This window comes from Petaurus breviceps, unplaced genomic scaffold (genome assembly GCF_028583685.1).
Source record: "Petaurus breviceps papuanus isolate PSGF00001 unplaced genomic scaffold, PetGlider_PUasm1.0 151, whole genome shotgun sequence".
NCBI lineage: Eukaryota > Metazoa > Chordata > Mammalia > Diprotodontia > Petauridae > Petaurus > Petaurus breviceps.
The window spans coordinates 18,059,604-18,079,425 of NW_027185712.1; the positions used below are offsets into that span (position 1 = coordinate 18,059,604).

Sequence of the window (19,822 nt, forward strand, 5' to 3'; positions counted from 1 at the left end):
TTCTCTGTATCTAAGCAGATATGTAGTTTGTGCAATATTTTCCTCTTGAAGAATAGGAATCAGATGGTGGAATGTGGAGACAATAATTGAGGGATTCATTGAATCTTTCATCTCCCTTTCATACCCAGTTGTGTGCTTAATAAGCTCCTCATTAAGTCTAGAGCACATGATTCTAACTCTTCTAATTGCAGAGATTTTAAGTATTGTCTCACTAAAAGAAATACTGCATAAATTATTATATATGAATAGAAAGAAAATGAATAAACAAGGGGACAGCCATTTGAATTACAAATATGCTTTAGCATTACAAAGGTCCTCAAAATATTATTTAACATAAATTTTCAAGATTATATTCTTACCTAATATATGGTTTGTGCAGCATTATACAGTATAAACTTAGAGGTAGAAACTCTGGGTTCTAGTTTTGATTCTGCTGATAAAATTTGTGAGACCTTGGACAAGTCACTTAACTCAAAAATTTTGAGTCTCCCTTTTTCCACAGACAATATGAAGAGTTTGGAATTGATCTCTAGGGTTCCCTACAGCACAGACACTCAATGAATTCAGAATTTATATACTATTTGCTCTCCCTTATTGTTTGGTAAATCCTTTTAAAGATTTGATTTTAAGATCAAGGGACTAAATTGTAAGGGAACTTAAGAGATCATTTAGTCCAATCCTCTTATTTTATGGGTGGAAACCATAACACGAGAAATAAGAGGTCAAGAGAAGTGATGTGACTTTGCCCAGTGTCACACAGGTTGTAGCAGAACTGAGAGTTGAACCCAGACCATAGAATCATAAATTTAAAATTGGAAGGGACCTTACAGGTAGGTCCTCTAGTCCAACATCTTCATTATATAGAGGAGGAAACTAAGACAATGAAATTTAGTGACTTGCCCAAGGTAGCATCATAGGTGAGATTTCTAGCTGATCTCAAGAGGTAAGAAGACTAAAGTTTAAATGACTGTAAGGCTATTCATATTTGTTACGTGGTTTTTTCTTTTTCAGGGAGATGTGGGAGAAAAAATAGGTTTTTAAAAATAAAAACTTATTAAAAATTATTGTAAGAAACTGGGAGGTGCACCTGATTATGGCTTCCCTTCATCACCCTTTTCTCTGAAAAGATTAGCTGTTAAAAGGATGTATTGGCAGCTCATCAATGTTTATTCAGATAAAGAACAGATGTTGATTTTTAACTTAAGAAATATTGTAAGAGGGGATCCCGAAAGGGCTCTTTGTTTAAAGTTTAGGCACAAATTAGTACAAATAAAAAAAAGTGTAGACCTTTCAAGCCAGACTAAGGATTTTGTGTTTTATCCTAAAAGCCACCTGGAACCACTGAGGATTTTTTAGCATGCTAAAAGACATGGATTTCCAGAATGAAGATGAAAAGTAATGTTTAAAGACCTGTAATGATAAAACTCTAGGAATAAAGGCCTAAATTAATCTACTAAAAGTGACAATTGTAGGATCAGTCAGTCAATAAAAATTTATTAAGTACCTACTGCGCCAGATACTGTACTGGGGATAAAAAGAAAGGAAAAAATAGCCCCTGTTCTCAAGGAGCTTATAATGTAATGGGGGAAGACAAGATACAAAAGGAAGAAAAGCAAGGATAAAGTGGTAAAGGTCCCCAGTGCAGGAGTTTATTATCAATAATACAAAACAAAATTTTTATACAATCTTGGTCATGTATTGTGTAGTAGTCACGGCCACATAGTATACCACAAACTCATACTATTTATGTGATAATCTTGAGCGGAGGGTTATTCTTTAGAACCTCTCTTCTCAATTTCTTGATCCTTGAATCCCAGCTACTATTGCCATTATCTGAACTATCCTGAGTTTGTATTAAGGAGATCCTCGCCCCCCAAAATCTCATAGCCAAAGTTTCCAAGGCAACTGGATTCAGGGATGGGGAACCTTTGGCCATATGAAGCCAAAAGTTCCCCACCCTTGGAAAGGCTCTTTCCTAACAGTCTGCAAAGATTACAAAGTCTACTCAAGCCTGGGGCAATGTTGGTTTGACCAACCAGTCTTCTCTAAATTTATAATCCCAAGGCTAAAATGCTTCAACAACTTCTCTGCTCTTCTAATTCTCTCCCCTGCCCTCCCAAAAATGAGCTGCAAAGTAGCTGCATGTTGTTGCAGAGCAAAGGACTAAAGAAATTAAGTGTGAGTAGAGCACCTGCCCTTGGAGTCAGGAGGACCTAAGCTCAAATCCAGTCTCAGACATTTAACGCTTACTAGCCGTGTAACCTTGGGCAAGTAACTTAACCCAAACTGCCCTGCCTTCCCCCTGCAAAAAAAAAAAAAAAAATTAACAGAGTAGTTATTTCCCAGAATGCATAGTGGCTTCTTATACAAAAATTTTCTAGTTGGCAAAATAAAGGGCCTTTGTCTGTGGTTAAATGTAAATTTATTGCAAGTCTCCTTGGTAGCTTCTATTGGCTGGACATTCCAAAGTACCACTACTGATGTCATCAACGACATTATCAGGATATATGCCATCAATGCTGCAGCTCTGTCGGTAGCTCTGAACAGACTGGGCTTAACTGGGCAGACTCTTGCCAGATATCAGTACCTCATCTGCCAAGCAATGTTGATGACCACATTGAGACTGCTCTTTTCCTTGTGTTTAATATATTTCTGTTCCTTTCTATCCCAAGGAAATTTCTTTAGGACTTTGAAGATCGAGGCAGAGGCAGAAGGCACAACCTCAATCTATGCCTCTGTGTTCTGAATGGTAAGTGTTACTGTGATCCTTAGGCCTTTCCTGTCACCAGTAGTCTTGGCAATGTCATCACCAATCTTTCTGGAAGACAAACCCAAGGAACCAATTTTAGGGGTCAGAGCAGATGTGGCACTAATATTCACCACCAGATCACCTTAAAAACAAGACTTTAATTTTATTAGGGTCAAACTTGGGTGGCATGGTGGCAATGAAGGTGGAGGCTCAGCCTGGATGGTGTGGGGTGGCTGACTGTCAGATGAAACCAGATTCAGGGCAACTCAAAAAAGCTGCATCTTCTCCACCCAGGAGCTGGGAGTCAGCCAAAAGCAGCAAGGTGAAATATTTCAATGTGAAGAGATCCTAAATGGATTCAGATAACAAAAGAATTAAATTCCCTCTGATAGTCAATCCAATCATCATCTAGGTCTGTCAAGAAGAGTTTTTGAAGCCTTTCTCCTTTCTTCTAGTTTCAGAATAGGCCTCCCTCCCTACATTTTCTGAGTCTCCTTTTCTGGCTTATAACATACCGCAAAAGTAGATGCTCCCCAAGGCTCCTTGGTCATCTCTTTTCTCTCTATGCCATCTCCCTTTACAGACTAATTTATTCCCCAAATGTCTACTACCTACTGGTGGATGATTATGAAATTTATATTTCTACTGCTGACTTCTTTCTTGAGTTTTAGACCTACATCTGGCTGTGCAATTTTGGGTAAATCATTTAACCTCTTAAAGGATGAGTTCTCATCTGTAGGATGAGAAACTTATATGATCTCTAAATTCTCTTTCAGCTATAAATCTCACCATTGTCCATTTTCTGATAAACATTTGCTATCGATTACCCACTAGTAACTCAGATTTAACATGTCCGAAGTCAAGTTTATCTTTTTCCCAAACATGTTCTTCCTACTGATTTCACTATTTATCTGTGACCATACACCATTTACCTAGTTTCCCAAGTTTGAAAACATTTGACTTTTCCCTCTTTCACCTTTTATTTCCAATCAATTATTCAGTTTATTCTACTTCTTAATATGGCTAAAATCTATGCCCTCTTATCAATTTCTACCACTGATGGACATCTAAAATTCATTCTCTGTAGGGAATTTAGTAAATTTAGTAAGCCAAACAGCACATTTTTGGGAAAATTGAATTGGAGATATGGAAATTAATTACCTGAGCTCCTGAAGTTCATGTTAATCTTTATATTCTCTGATTCTCATATATTCTCTTACATTCTTAATTATATTTAATTAATTATATCTTAATCCTTATATTCTCTAATTAAAGGGAGGTAGCTTCCATAGCTTCTAGTGCCTCGCACTATTGGGATTTAATATATATCAATTAAGTTTTTGTTGAATAACAGTCACCACTAGAAAGGATGAGGCAGGCAATTGATCTTAGTACAGTTTGATTGAAGGGGGAAGTGAAAGAACTTAGTTGGTGATGGAATATCTGCAGTGGTCCCTTCTCTCTAGCCTGCTCTTCCCTCCCCACACTTTCCACTGCCTGAAAAATAAATATCAATTGGTGATGTCATTATGATATCCTTGAGTATCGGTTGGCAGCTCTCCCAGATAAAGAATGGATGTGGTATCCATGGCAGCAGAATTACAGGATTTAGACTATAGCTCCATTTGGCTTCTACAGATAACGGAGTTGGCTTGTGGTCACCTTTGCAAGACTCATGGCTTGGCTAGACTTTGCAGGAGGAAGGAACTTTGAAGTTCTTTGGGATAGGACTGATGGAGACAAGCAGCTTTGAAACTTTGAGTTTGGATGGCAGCCATGGAAAGCCTTTGACCTTCCTTTGTTAGGCTCTGAAAAGGGTAGGGCATTAATTGTTTTTAAGTTTATGAAACCACACTAAGGTATTGTCTGTAGCCAATTCAGACAAACTTGCGCCTGATGTCTGATTAAATAACACATAGACTATCCTGACAGTGGTGTTAGCGATGAGAAATTAATGATTCTCATGAGATTGAAATCTCCTACTAATACAGAGTAAAAGGGAAATAGGTCACACAATGTGAGTTTAGAATGTTTGAAGCAATCAGTCACACAGCATAAAAGATAATTATTGCCTCAATACTGCTAAAATCTGTTAAAAATAAGTTTAACTAGTTATAGCAAGTTATAACAGCTTACATTTGTACAGCACTTTCCAACAAGGTTGCAAGGTAGGCAGTGCAAGTATTACTATCTCCACTTTACAAGCAAGGAAACAGGCTTACAGTGGTTAGGTAACTTGCTGAAGGCCAATGGATTAACTGTAAGAGTAAGGACTCCAACAAAGTTCTCCTGACTCCAGGTCTCTACTATACACTGTCAGGTCACTGTCTTCCTCTTTCTCTTCTTCATCTTTGGTGAAACACTTGGTCATAACAGTTACACGTCATTAAATTTCATTTTTAAAATTTATATTGTTGTAGTTATTGTCCATATTGTTTTCTCGGTTCTGTTCACTTTGCTTTGTATCATATCATATACGTGTAACTATGTTTCTCTGAATCCTTCATAGTCATTATTTCCTATGACACAATATGATACATGTACCATTAATTTGGTTTCCTCTAATGTTGGGGGAGTGATTCCCCTGCAACAGATCCCGGCGACTAGCCCCACGGCCCTCTCACTTACCCATCCTGGGTCTTCGGTCGTCACCGGCCCCTCACGGGGAAAAACACCAGACAGAAGGCGGAGGAATGAAGCGGGGTGGTTTATTCTTCTGCGATTACATGGTAAGCCCGCGAGCTCTTTCACGCGAGAGCTTATATACCAAATCTAAGCCAATCACAACGCAGTCTTACATTTATGGCCTTATATGGTACCAAATCTAAGCCAATCACAACGCAGTCTTACATTTATGGCCTTATACGGTAATCCCAATATCAAGCTTATACATATTCATTCAAAGCAACCCTGGCACCACCCATAAACCCCTCCCCCTCCCCCATCACTCTAATGGTTGGACATCTACTTTAATTCCAGTTCTTTGCTACTACAAAAACTGCTCCTTTCTTAGCATGGTATCTAAATAATAGCTCTGCTTTGAGCTAACAGTCTCATTTGACTAATAAATTTAATCAGAGTGGATGAGGCTTTATGACTTTGAGTGGACTGGGACCTACAAATTACTGTGAGTTTGGAGTAGACTTTTCTGAGGGATCCATGTGTGAGTTGGAGAAAGTGCTCTTGCAGGCGATACGATGGCATGAGTTATCCGAATAGTACAAAAGAGTCTGTTTGAAGTCAATTAATATTGAGGTAAATACTTAATTTGGTGTGGAAACTTCCTCCACTAATAGCTATCAGCAACTCACCTCTGACTTAAGAGTTTTAAGAGAAATGGCTGAGGCACTGAGAGGCTGAGAGACTTCCCTGAGATCACACAGCTGGAATATATCAGAAACAAGACTTGACTGAACTTAGGTCTTCTTGACTTGGTGAGCTTTCTACCTGGTATGCAAAGCTACAGCTGTTATCAGTTTTATAAATTAAAGAAAGTGAGGTTAGGAGTGATTAAGCACCTTGTCTAGGGTCACATGAGCAATAAGTGGAAAACATTTAATTTAATTACCTTTTATATAAGGAGGACTGTGTTATCTCTTTGGAGAAATATAAAGTTTAAAGAAATGGCAGTCCTGTTCTGAAGGAATTTATATTACAGAGTGAGAGATGAGATACACAAATAACTATTATACAAAATAAAACATAAGTGCAAGAAGGGAGGTAAAGAAAGTACTAATCTAGTAGAGGAATTTGAAATATGCAAGTAAGCAACATATGAAATAACATATGAAAGTGATGCAACATACTAACAACTGAATATGAAAAGGTGGGAAAAGATATTTTGGGATGTGACCTTTAAAAAGATGGCAAGGGGGGGCAGAGCCAAGATGGTGGAGTAGAAGCACGACCTTCCCGCGGCTCCAGCTTCCACCTTCCCCAATCCATGTAAAAAGGGACTCTAAACAAACTTTGGAGCTGCAGAACCCACAAAATGACACAGAGAAGCTAACCTCCAGCTGAGGACAGCCCGGCAGGCCGGCAGGAATCGGCCAGCGCAGTGCTCTGGGAGCCTAGCCCAGCCCCACGCCGAGGCTTTAGCCCCAGGGCAGGCCTGACCAGCCGCCAGCCAGAGGGACTCCAGATCAGCAGCAGCTGTGGCCGTTTCCAGATTTATCAATACATAGATGCGAAGGACAAGGTGAGAGGCCAGTGCAGTCTGGACTTTGGGAACCAGGAAGTGGGAGTGCATGGCTTTTACCCCTGGAGCGAGAAACTGCTGAGATGCCAGCACAGCCTGCCAGCACCACGTGGCGACTTCAGCTCCTGGCCAGCAGAGTGTAGGGGGACCAAGCACCAGTCTGAGGGGTCATCGCTCTTGCTTTAACCTGCTTGGATCTGGATTGCAGTCTAGGGTGGAGGTCCTGGGGTGTGTGTCCAGCTTGCCAGAGCGTGTGGAGACCTCAGAGAGGGCACCCATCTAATACCTCAGGCAGCTGAGAAAACCCCAGCGTTTGGGATGAAAACTCCCCTGTCTGGTGGCAGAGTCCTACTGTGGCAAAAAGCCCAAAAGTCAAATCATGGAGTGGCAAAATGAGCAGGCAAAGGAAACAAAGCAGACAGAAGATTCCAACATTACACTCCTATTTTGGGGATAAGAAGGAGCAAGGCATGGAACAGGAGGAAAACAGTGAAGTCAGAACTCCTGCACCAAATGCTTCAAAGGAAAATACAAGCTGGTTACAGGCCATAGAGGACCTTAAGAAACAGATAAGAGAAGTGGAGGAAAAATTGGGAAGAGAAATGAGAACAATGCAAGAAAATTATGAAATGAGAGTCAACAGCCTGACTGAAGAAAATAATACCTTAAAAAACAGACTCACTCAAATGGCAAAGGAGGCTCAAAAAGGCAATGAGGAGAAGAATGCCTTAAAAAGTCGAATTTGCCAGATGGAAAAAGAATCTCAAAAGCTCACTGAGGAGAATCATTGCTTCAGAATTAGATTGGAGCAAATGGAAGCTAATGACTTTATGAGAAATCAAGATGCTGTTAAACAGATCCAAACAAATGAAAGAATAGAAGGCAATGTGAAATATCTCATGGGAAAAACCACTGACCTGGAAAATAGATCCAGGAGAGATAATTTAAAAATTATTGGACTGCCTGAGAGCCATGACCAAAGTAAGAGCCTGGAAAGCATCCTCCAGGAAGTTCTCAAAGAAAACTGCCCTGATGTTTTAGAACCAGAGGGCAAAATAGAGGTTGAAAGAATCCACCAATCACCTCCTGAAAAAGATCCCAAAAAGAAAACTCCTAGGAATATTATAGCCAGGTTCTGGAATTCCCAGATTAAGGAGAGAATATTACAAGCAGCCAGGAAGAAACAATTTGAATATTGTGGAAACACAATCAGGATAACCCAGGATCTGGCAGCTTCTACAATGAGGGATCGAAGGGCCTGGAATGTGATATTCCGGAGGTCAAGGGAGCTGGGATTAAAACCAAGAGTCACCTACCCAGCAAAATTGAGTATCATGTTTCAGGGGAAAATATGGTCATTCAGTGGAATACAGGACTTTCAAGCATTCTTGCTGAAAAAAACCAGAGTTGAATAGAAAATTTGACATTCAGATACAAGAAGCAAGAGAAGCATGAGAAGGTAAACAGGGAAAAGAAATCATAAGGAACTTATCAAAGTTGAACTATTTTTTTTTTTTTGAAGCAATCGGGGTTGAGTGGCTTGTTCGGGGTTGCATGGCCAGTTGTTGTTTCTGGGTGTGGTGCTGGGTGTCTGGGCCCGGATTTGATCCAGGTCGTCCCGGCACTGGAGCCAGTGCTCTTGCTCGCTGAGCCACCTGGCCAAAGTTGAACTATTAACATTCCTACATGGAAAAACAATAATTGTAACCTATGAAACTTTTCTCAGTAGTTGAAGGGATTAGAAATATATATATATATATATATATATATATATGTCTTTATATGAGGGTATGCGGGCATATGAATACATATGTGAATGTGTATATATACGTTTACAGGTATACATAGATAGAGGGCACGGGACCAATTTAACAGGAAGGGATGATACTTAAAAGGTGAAATTAAGAGGTGAGAGGAATATAATGAGAGGAGATGGGGAGAGACGGAGTGGGGCAAACTATCTCATACAGAAGAGGCAAGGGAAAATGGTTACAATGGAGGGGAAGAATAGGAAGGCAAAAGGGAATAGGTCAACCTTATTCCTATTGAATCTGGCTTGAGAAGGGAGGGAAATACACACTAAATAGGGGATCTCACCTTCCAGGAGAATAGGGGGGGAAGGGGATGTGAGGGGGGATGATGGAAGGGAGGGCAGGCTGGGGGGGAGGGAAGTTGGAAGCACCCACTTTTGAAAAGGGACAGGATCAAAGTAGAGAATAGAACAAGTGTGAGGTGGGATAGGAGGGAGGGAAATATAGTCAGTCTTTTACAATACATCTACTATGTTTTTGTTTTGCATTAGCTACACATGTACAACCTATACTGAACTGCTTGTCCCCCCAGTGGGGGTGGGTGGCAGGGCGGGGGAAGGGAATGAATCTGGAATTGAAAGTTTTAAAATCAAATATTCAAATATATATATATGTGTGTGTGTGTGTGTGTGTGTGTGTGTGTGTATATATATATATATATACTATTATTAATATCATCTTACATGTAATTAAGAAAAAAAGATATACAGGCACTGTGGCATAGAGATCCACTGTAAAAGTTGAAACGGGTATGGGAGAAAATATGGGAGAGAGCAGATTGGAGGTGGGGATATCCTGTGGGACTGCTGTTTTGGGGGGATGGGTGGGGGTAAAACGGGGAGAAAAATTGTAACTCAAAATCTGGCAGAAACGAATGATGTAAATCAGCAGTTAATAAAGCATTTAAATTAAAAAAAAAAAGATGGCAAGGAATTAAAATACTGATGAGGGCAAGGGGAGAGGAGAACAGTTTGGGTATAAGAAAGTGTGAGCAAAGGTACAGTGAAGAAGAGTGCCAGTGTGTTACTGGGACAGTGATCAGGGCAGGTGGGTTGGGGAATACAGTACCTGATAGATAGCTGACAGGGACCTTAGAGGTCACGTAGTCTATGATCTCTTCATTGTGAAAGAAGGAACCTAAGACCTAGAGAGGTCACTCAGTAACAAGGCTTTGCCTGTAACCCAGGCGTTCTGATACCACATCTAGTCTTTTCCACTATACTGTGTTGCCTCAGGTTGTAGAAACTCTTGAATGCTCAATGTGGTAGGCAATAAGGAGCCACAGGTCCCTAACAGGCAGCTAGGTGATGGGCATAGAGTCAAGAAGACCTAAGTTCAAATCCAGCTTCAGATACTTACTAGCTGTGTGATCCTGGGCAAGTCACTTAAACTTGTTGGCTTCAGTTTCCTCACCTGGAAAAGGAAATGGCAAACTCCTTCAGTATCTTGACCAAGAAAACCCCAAATAGGGTCATGAAGAGTCAGACAAGACTCTTGTCTTGAAAAGACAAGGAAATCTACAAGAGATCTATGACCAGATCTCTGTACAGCCATTATTCATTCATTTAAGAATTTTACCTCATAAAATTAAAGCATTCAGGGCCAGAAGGTAACCTTAGAAGTTAAGAAGAACCCTTCACAACCTGGCCCCAAACAATCCTTCCAGGCTTATTAGAAGTATATGGTATAATAGTTCTTATAATTATATAATTATAATTTATATAATTATAAAATTTTTAACATTCAGCACCCTGGCACTGGCAGTCCTCCACTGCCCTTACTCTCCCTCCTCCTCCCTTCCCCTCATTTCCCTTCCCTCCCCCTCTCTTCCCCTCATCTCCCTCCCCTTTTCGTTCCTCCTCCTCCTCCTCCAGCCGGTGTTTCCTTCAGTTTTCTGCTGTCCTCCCTTCTACACGAGGCTTCCTCATTCCTGCCTCCCCCGGACTCCAAGCTTCCAGAGCTCCCCCCATGCCCTCTCTTATCCCTCCATCCCTCACCCCCGGGGGGGGGGGGGGGGAACCAGCGTATTATTTTGTATACACTTGTACGTGCGCAATTTAACTCACCTCATAAAACCCAGGCACCTGGAGGGAAGGGGCAGCTTCATTTTTGTCTGTTGCGGATCTGGTTCAGTTGGGTCTCATTTTACAGGTGAGGACAATGAACCCCAGAAAACTTAAGTGACTGTTTAAAGGGAGAGGTAGAAATTAACGGCGGGGATTCGAACCCAGGGCCCTGTTTGCTTTTCACACCTCCCCGTCCCCAAACACGCTCCTAGTCTCGCCTGTCCCAGGAGCCCCCGCGCGTCCCCTCTTCCCACCAGACGGGACCTCACTGCGCAGGCGTAAGCGCAAGCGCGCTCAGTTTGAAAAAAAAAAAAAGATGGCGACGGCGTCTAAGTTAGTTCTGTCGGAGGAGAAGATCCGGGAGAAGAGCGGCTTCGGCCATCGCGATATGGGTAACCTGGGTAACCACTGACTCCAAACGGGCTCGGGGCCCGGGAAACTTTCTTCCCGTTTTCATTCAGTCTATTGCGGCTGGTGGGATTGGGAATCCGCTCTGGGTGAGCCCTGGGTGGGCTTGAGCCCCTCGAGTTAAAACGGCTCCAAGCCCGGGAGAGCGCCAAGGGGCGGGGCCAACACTTGCGCGCCCTTTCCGCAGCCTTACCGCTCACTACCCTCTGTCCTCAGCTCACCTGGATACTCTCTTCTCCAGCGCGCCCTGATATTTCCATCAACACTCGGCAACGCGTTGTTTCCCCAGCCCCGCAACCCTGATGGTTGTCCCGGAGTCTGCTGGTAGAAGCCACCTCCGGCCACTTTGAGACTAGTTGTGATATTTTTGATTACTGGGTTGAAAAGGGGTGGTGAATACATTTGCATCAATTGCAGTTTCTCTCAGCTTCTTTCTGAGTCTATATATAGATACCTGAGTTAGTAAGATTAGACTAGGACTGGTTTAAAACAAAAAAGCACCACCTATAGTTTTAAATACTTTGAGCATAGAAAAATGCATTGATTTTTTATGAAATAATTTTTTAAAAGGTCTTAATCCAATTTGGATTCTTAAATGTAAAATTTTAATTTTTCTTCTGGGCAGAATGCTTTTCCTTAAAGGGAATGAGCCATAAATACCCACTCAGGCATATATGCTGTAGCAGAGATCTGCTATGGAAGCCAACCCTCTATAAGGGACAGAAGTAAGAGAGGATCCAGCCTTGTTTCTAGAAGTGTAGCTTATTTAAAAATTGAAACTGGGCATCCCTTTAATGCTCACTAGAATTTTCTTGATAGCAAAGCACTGATACCCATTTAGTGGGTTTTCATTAATCTAGAATCATAAGAGGATAGATTTTGAGCTGGAAGAGATTGTAGAATTCATTATGTGGCCATTGGCTTCTCCATAATGAATTGCCCTTACTAAAGAGAAAAAAAAATCTATCCTATGGAGGTTTATAATGGACAGTGAGTCAAGTGCCCTCATTTTAGAGATGAGCAAATGTTAGGAGCTACAAAAGAGGTAAAGCTGTACAACTAGCAGGCATTTATGAAACATCTGTTGTTGTGTTTGTCCTTCCTTCTTGAAGAGGAGCATGGTATCAGGGAAATGATGCCATGACTTGTAGTTGACTTTGATTTGAGTGAGGGAGAGCTGTGCAAGGTCACTAGCCTCACTTTCTCTTCCAGGGCCATCTGGGTCCAGTGGCCAGATATTCATTAGGACGACTGGAGATGGCTCAGGATGCATTGGGTGACCCTGGTCCTTTTAGGCTAAGTCCTTTTCACATACTCACTCAGAGTGAGGTGATTCAGTGAATAGGCTTCTTTAAGAAGTGAGTCAAGGGATATTCCCTTTAATTAGGAAAAAAAAGAAATAATCAGACTGGGAGGGGAAGACCCTCAGGGTTGCCGTTCCAAAGAGAAACTGTTACCATTGACATTCACTCTAATCTTCGAGGATCCAAAATACTGCCAATGAGTGGAGCTTGGCCAGGGACCTATTGTGGTACAATCCATGAGCTTCAGAGTGAACTGGGTTTAAGGTTTTGTGAAGAAAGAAAGAAAGTCATTTTGCCTTGGTGCCACCGCTTTTGTTGAATGCAAATATTTAGCTTATGGAGGATGTCTATGATCACTATGAGCTACATATTACCTTTGTCACTCTCACATCTTGTCTGTCTCTTCTTACAGTTATCTAGTCTGTTAAATACCAAGAGTGTGCATCCACAAAGTTTTATTTTGTTTAGGTAAATGGAAGACAGTGTTGGTGATAAGGTCATAAGATGCACAGATATCTTCAGTAGTAAGTAACCATTGCTGGTGCTGTTTCCAGTTCCATTCCTCCCAAGGACTCCCTGTCATGTGTGGTAGTCTAAGTCTACTCTAGGATTAAAGTCACCGAGAATCATAAACTTGCTCTCTTTTGGCACATTAAGAGTCTCTAGGTCTTCATGAAATTTTTCTTTGACTTCCTCAGGATTTGTCATGGTGGAAACATAGGCACTGATGATAGTGGCATGGCATTTTTCCTGCAAGTGGCAATTACATTGTCATGGGCTTGTCATTCACTCCTTTTGGTAGGCATACACACTTGTTGACTAGATTAATTTTGATTGCAAAACCTATACCCACTTCATGGTGCTACCCTTTACTGCAGCCACTCCAGAAAAATGTGTATACTGCTCACCTCGTGGGGTGATGAAGAGGCCAGAAAGGGTGCCCTAAAAATTACCTGCTTACCTAACCCTGGCCTGATTACTGCAGCAGGAGGGGATCCCACCCTGCAGTCAAAACATAAAAAAATGTACAAAGTCTTCTGAAAGATGATTCTATTCACCACTGATACATGGAATGTACACACACTTATAGACAACACAGAATTCAGTAGACCTGAAGACAAAGAACAGCTCTTGTTGTGAGAGAACTTAGCAAGTATTGCATCCAAATAGCAGCCCTGGGTGAAACAAGGCTGACAAATGAAAGCTTACTAAAGTTGGAGCTGGATATACATTTTTCTGGAGTGACTGTAGTAAAGGGTAGCGTCCAGTTGGGTGCTTTCCAGTCTAATGAAAAAGCCCAGATCTTACAGGTAGATGAGTATTACTTATGACAAAAGTTTTAGTATAGCTATGAATGAAAAAGTGAATTTTATCAGTAAAAATTAACCTTTAAAAAAAAATTTAGTACTACAACCTTTGTATTTTCTTGCCTAAAACATTTTAGTTTAGTGGTTTTACATATATATATATAAAGCTCAATGGTTAACAGCTGTTAGATTTTTTTTACTTTTCTTCCAAAGATCTTTGAAATCTATCAGGCATTGAAGATTAATTACTAACAACCTCATAAACTTGTAGGTCCCTCAGAAGAGTTTTACTTTGATATTTGAATTAGGCAATTTTGCAACAATAATTTGCCAATTGGGGCATTGATTTTTGTTTTCAGTTGCACTTTACTTTTTCACTTCAGTACTGATTGATTCTATTTCATTGTGGGCTTAAGATCCTTGAAACTCTGGACGTTTTCCGAACAATAAACATTGAATTGTGTTCCTTTGGAGGTCTTTAGTACATTTTCTTGTAGTAATACCCATTCTTAAAAACCATAGAAATAAAAGCAAAAGAAAGCATTGAAAAATGTGTACAGTATGGATTCCATCACTAAACTGACAAGGAACTAACTTGTGAATTAGCCTAGTGTCAATAGGAGCACACAAGCACCTAACCATTGCTATCACATAACAAAGCTATCAAAATCATTGCTTGTTCCATCTTGACCTACAAGAAAATAAGGGATAAGGAAGTAAGGGGAGGAATTGGGGAGATGTAAGAGAGGACAGATTGGGGGAAGGAGTAATCAGTATGCTTGCCATCTTGGGGTGGGGGGTAGGGGAAAGATGGGGAGAAAATTTGCAATTCAAAATCTTGTGGAAATGAATGTTGAAAACTAAAAATAAATTAATTCTGGGGAAAAAAATCATTGCTTGTTCTGGCAATTTATATACTACAATATGTTTGTTAAAGTGTTCACTGTCATAAAGAAGATCCAGCACAGATTCCAGGTTGAAAACACAGGCCCTCTGGATGGTCAAGTTCTCTAGATATATTTGTGGATGACATTGTGCTGTTTGCCCTGGAACATTACAGAACTTCTTGGAAAATATCTGTAACAAAAATAATTTGGCCTCACCATAGATATATGGGGGGGAAGTGGGTGAAGAATTCCCATTGTCCAAAACTTTGATATGCAGTTATATATGCAACCTATAGAGCCTCATCCTGCAATTTATGTATCTTGGACAGACATAAAAAAAAATGAATGATTTGGGTTGCTGAATTATATGTAGTTATATGGAAATAGGAGGAGAGTGGGTTTGGATTGCCTTTGAGAAATTCTATAGCTCCTTTAATGACCTGAAACTTAGTCCCAGAAATGGTAAGCACATAGAAGCAGGATTTGAATTCAGATCATCTAGCTCCTAATCCAGTGATACACTGTATCTCCAAGATGATTTTTTGTTTTGTTTAGAAAGCAGTTTTTTTTTTTTAGGATCTATGACCTTCAACATCTGGCACCAACCTACTTTTCCCAGATTAGTTTAATCTTATCAACAGAATGGTGAGGACCTAACCCTATTGTAAGGGATTAAGGAATAAATTGGAGGTATCTGGTGTGTCTAGAAGTTTGAGGTAGGAGTCAGATGGACTTGAATGGTTGAATGAAGAGCATTCTTAGCTTTGGGAAGACTTGATGATATTTATAAGCAGATGAGAAGAAGCCAGAGATGAAGGATTGAATATACATGTGAAAGAGGTCATTCCCTGCTATATCAAGGTCTTATAGGTGAGTTGAGATGAAAAAGGAGATAGAGTCATAGGCATACATGACTAAGGAAGATGTGTTTCTGGTTTTCCTGACTCAGTGGTCGGGAGTGTCCTCTTTGGTACCAGATCTTGGGGTTATACTCTTGCTTAGGGGGAGGCAGATGGATGATGCAGCAAAGGAGTTTGAAAAGGACGATTAGACAGATAGGTGAACCAAGAGAGAACATTGTTACAAGACCAAGAGAAGAGAGATTGCTTAGGATGAGGTAGGGGCAGTAGTGTACAAAGCTGCTGATAGGGCACAGAGGATAAGGATGGAGGCTATTTTATAAATAATTTTCCTGGATATCAATCTAAAAATTGATGCTAATCATTATCTAGGTTTCCCTTTGGTAGCTGGGCAGCCTCATTTTACCATTATATTGGGGGTTTTTTGTCAGTGAAATACAAATCTATTTTATATTAAAACACCTTTTAGAAAGTTACCACTAAAAAAGCCATATAATACATTCTACAGTCAAATAAAAATGATTACTTCTTTTGTAGTGCTCATGCACTCTTGTTCCATCATCTTCAACATCAGTGCACTGTTGTGTTGTGACTTTTCAGTTGTGATATCCACAGATATAACCAGAAACTATTTTGGGTTAAAGCCCTTAAAAGTTCTTTAAGATAGTTAAAAGAAGCACACAGGAAGGTAAGGTGTAAATCAGTCATTGTCTGCAGCTCTGGGAAGAGTGTCCATGCCATTGATATCATGGACCTTTTCAGTGTAGTCAATATTTTGGTTTAGTTACAGGAAGTTAGGACAGAGTAAATAATCTTAAAATTTTCTCTCCTTAGGTGTACTTCAGTCACTGTCTATCCCTGGAACTTACCAAGAAAAGATTACTCATTTAGGAAATTCTTTGAAGAATTTAACTTGTTTAAAGTCTCTAGATCTTTCACGCAATTCATTGGTTTGTCTGGAGGTAAATTTTGGGTATTGCTATTCATATTAAAGCAGCAGAAAACAATATTAGCTAAGAACATAATTTCCTTTACAAATAAATAAAATGTATCCCTGTATTTATTTTGTACTGTATTTCTGTCTTAAATTCTGAAATGATATTCTCTATTTTGGCATAACAAAACTGTAGTTCTCATTAATTGAGATAATATATCTTAAAGAAAAGGTCTTAGATGAAAAAATGAATAATTTTGCTTTTATTGTATATAAGATTAAAATATTAAGAAACTTATCCTAAATTTTATATTTATAAGAAGATTCATAGAAATATTTAAATACACATTGAAAATAAGATGACTGCTTTTAAAAATGAGGACTGTGACACTGAATTTCCCAGTATTGTCATATTACTATGTCAAAACCTTTTCTTGGATATCCACCTTAATGACAATTTTGTCTTTATTCCCATTCTGGCAATGAATTCTGTTTCAACAGGTGTGGTTTTTAGTTTTATGTGAAAGTCTTTATGTTAGTGATCTTTTACTTATTTACAACTTGGAAATGTCTTTATTAGAGTACTTTTAAAGAGTGTGACCTGATTTTGCTTTCATTTTTTTTTCTTTTAACAGGGTATTGAATACTTAACATTATTAGAAGATCTCAATCTGTACTACAATAATATTTCCTCACTAACAGAAGTATTTCGACTTCATCAATTAACTGAATTAAAAGATGTGGATTTGCGACTGAATCCTGTAGCTAAGAATGAGCCTGATTATCGTCTTTTTCTTGTCTATATAATTCCAAGACTTAGACAGTTAGGTAGGAAAGGCAATATTCATCAAATACTTAATTTTTTCTCTAAATGGTTATATTGTGCAAAATGGAAACATAATGTTTTACTTTTCATATGAAGGTGATGGTACTAATAAATTCAGATCTCTTTTTCAGTTGTGATAAGGAATTTACTTTTATCTCCATATTTGGACCATTTTATTCATCTGTGTTTCTTTGTGGTATGGATATGTAAAGAATGAACATCTGACTGAACTATGTGGAGATTGGTCCCATGACCTTGGTCTTGATTTGGTAGTAATAAAACTCACTTTTTGAATTATTTAGCAAAAGTAATTTAAATATTTCAGTCATTCAGATGCTTCCTAGTATCACATTTAAAACCTTGATAGATCAAAACTTTCTTTTTTCTCATACTTAGAAAAAGTAATAACTAACAAAATTCTTTAAGGTATATAATATACTTTTCTCAGTTAGCCTGTGCAGAATGTAGTATGAGTAGACTGGTGAAATTCAAGAAGAGAAGAGACAGTTGCTTTCTTCTTCAGACTAAAATATTTCAAAGTAAGAAATGAAAAAAAAAATACTGCTTTCTTTATTGTACATGCTATATAAGATTTTCTGTAAGAAAAATTTTTATTAGCATTTAAGTAAAAAGTAGAATTGACCATAGACCTTAAAACCTACAGAAGTTGCTAGGGAAGTACGAGTCAGATAAAATGTAACCTTTTTGACCTGGTTTTCCCACTTAATATAAGCAAAGTAATGCGGTGTTACTCAGAACAATATTGGGAGGGTCAAAATGCTTGCAAAAGATTTTGATATTTGTTAAATTAGTTAGACCTAGGTGTGCTCTACATAGATTCTATCATGATAGACATCAACCCATTTCTTTAGCAAAAGTGAGAGGTACTTAAATTTATGTGGCATTATTCTTAGGTATGGTGATGGTGGTACATTAGACACCTGGAGACTTGCTTTCTCAAAAATCTCCATTTTATTCCTACATAAATTAGATTTGAATAAAGTTATCCACATTGTTGATTATCCAGATTTTTTTTTAAGCAATTGGGGTTAAGTAACTTGCTCAAGGTTACATGGCCAGTTATTTTGTGTGGGTGCCAAGTTTCTGAGGCTGGGACCGATCCCAGGTGTCCCGACGCTGGGGCCGGTGCTCTTACTGCGCCACCTGGCCACCCCAGTTTTCCAGATTTTTAAAAGAGCTGTTGAACTCCCCTTAACTCTTGGAAGTAGTATGTCATTCCAGCTTGGATGTGGTGGTTGGATTTAGGATGAACTCCTCATTTCCTCTCACTAGTCATCTTTTAAAGCCCTACACAGCCAGACTTCAATATATATCTCCAGCCTCATTAGACATTATTCCCCTTTCTACCCTCTGTGATCCAGACAGACTGGCCTTCTCTCAGTTTTTTGTACATGCTACTCCATCTTCCATCTCAGTGCCTTTGCACTGACTGTCCCATGTGCCTGGAATGCATTCCTTCCTTACCTCCACCTTCTAGTATGGAGCAGGGATGGGAGTCTTGCAACCTCAAGGACACATATTGCCCTCTAGCTCAAGTGCAGCCCTTTGACTGAATCCAAATTTCACAGAAAAATCCCCTTCATAAAAGGATTTGTTCTGTAAAACTTGAACTCAGTCAAAAGGCTGCAATCAAGGACTTAGAAAGCCATGTGTTGGGGCGGCTAGGTTGCGCAGTGAGTAGAGTGCTGGCCCTGGAGTCAGGAGGACCTGAGTTCGGATCTAGCCTCAGACACTTAACACACAAACAAAAAAAAAAAAAACCTAGCCGTGTGACCTTGGTCAAGTTACTTAAACCCAATTGCCCTGCAAAAAAAAAAAAAGCCATGTGTGGCCTTGAGGTCGCAGGTTTCCCACCCCTGGTAGAGCCCCTCTTTTCCCCTAGATATAACCCAAGCTTCTTCATGAAGCTTTTCTCGATCCCTTCAACAGTGCCCTCCCTGCCAAACTACTTTTTATAAAGCAATTTTGCACATATTTGTATTTATTAACTTTATAATTTATGTGGCTTTTCCCCCCCAGATAACCGTTTAGTGAGAGAGAGTGAACGAAAAGCATCTCTTTCACATTTTTCTGTGGAAGAAACATTTGAATCGAAACCGATTTCTTCAAATTCGTTGAAGAACAAAGCAGAAAGGTATGAACATAAATGGTATTTGAACATTTATAAAATTAAATTTGGAAACATCAAAAAATTTAAACCCAAGTTAAAAACATTAAATGAGTACATAATCTTTTTTTAAAATTATATTTATTTTGGGGCGGCTAGGTGGCGCAGTGAATAGAACACCAGCCCTGGAGTCAGGAGGACCTGAGTTCAAATGCGACCTCAGACACTTACCACTAGCCCTATGACCTTGGGCAAGACATTTAACCCCAGTTGCCCCTCCAAAAAGCAAAAAAAAATTATATTTATTTTTTGACATTTCATTTTTTAATTTTGCTATCCACATT

At 39.5% G+C, this 19,822-nt stretch overlaps 1 protein-coding gene and 1 long non-coding RNA gene across 12 annotated transcripts in view; one reads left to right on the forward strand and one right to left on the reverse strand.

Annotated features, from left to right (window-relative positions):
• Positions 1-1,609: 1,609 nt before the first annotated feature.
• LOC138152423 (uncharacterized) lies at positions 1,610-10,954 on the reverse strand. 2 transcript variants are annotated; one of them, XR_011166101.1, is made up of 4 exons: positions 10,825-10,954; positions 10,118-10,171; positions 5,378-5,521; positions 1,610-3,097 (listed from the first exon to the last, which is right to left on the reverse strand). It is a non-coding gene; the product is annotated as an uncharacterized lncRNA (long non-coding RNA). The 2 variants fall into 2 exon arrangements; XR_011166100.1 differs by having other exon boundaries at positions 5,378-8,629.
• A 143-nt stretch (positions 10,955-11,097) lies between these two features.
• The window catches only part of CEP72 (centrosomal protein 72), a 72,180-nt gene continuing 63,455 nt past the window's right edge, over positions 11,098-19,822 (forward strand). For 5 of the 10 annotated variants that reach the window (XR_011166099.1, XM_069076101.1, XM_069076135.1 and 2 more), the window contains exons 1-4: positions 11,104-11,225; positions 16,425-16,552; positions 17,160-17,352; positions 19,391-19,505. Coding sequence is in view for 9 of the 10 variants with exons in the window: in XM_069076101.1 (XP_068932202.1) it covers positions 11,141-11,225; positions 16,425-16,552; positions 17,160-17,352; positions 19,391-19,505 (521 nt within the window). In the remaining variant the exon portion in view is untranslated. Of the gene's footprint in view, positions 11,226-13,004; positions 13,061-13,234; positions 13,335-16,424; positions 16,553-17,159; positions 17,353-19,390; positions 19,506-19,822 lie in introns of all 10 variants that reach the window. The other 5 variants (XM_069076129.1, XM_069076145.1, XM_069076155.1 and 2 more) reach the window with 5 other exon arrangements.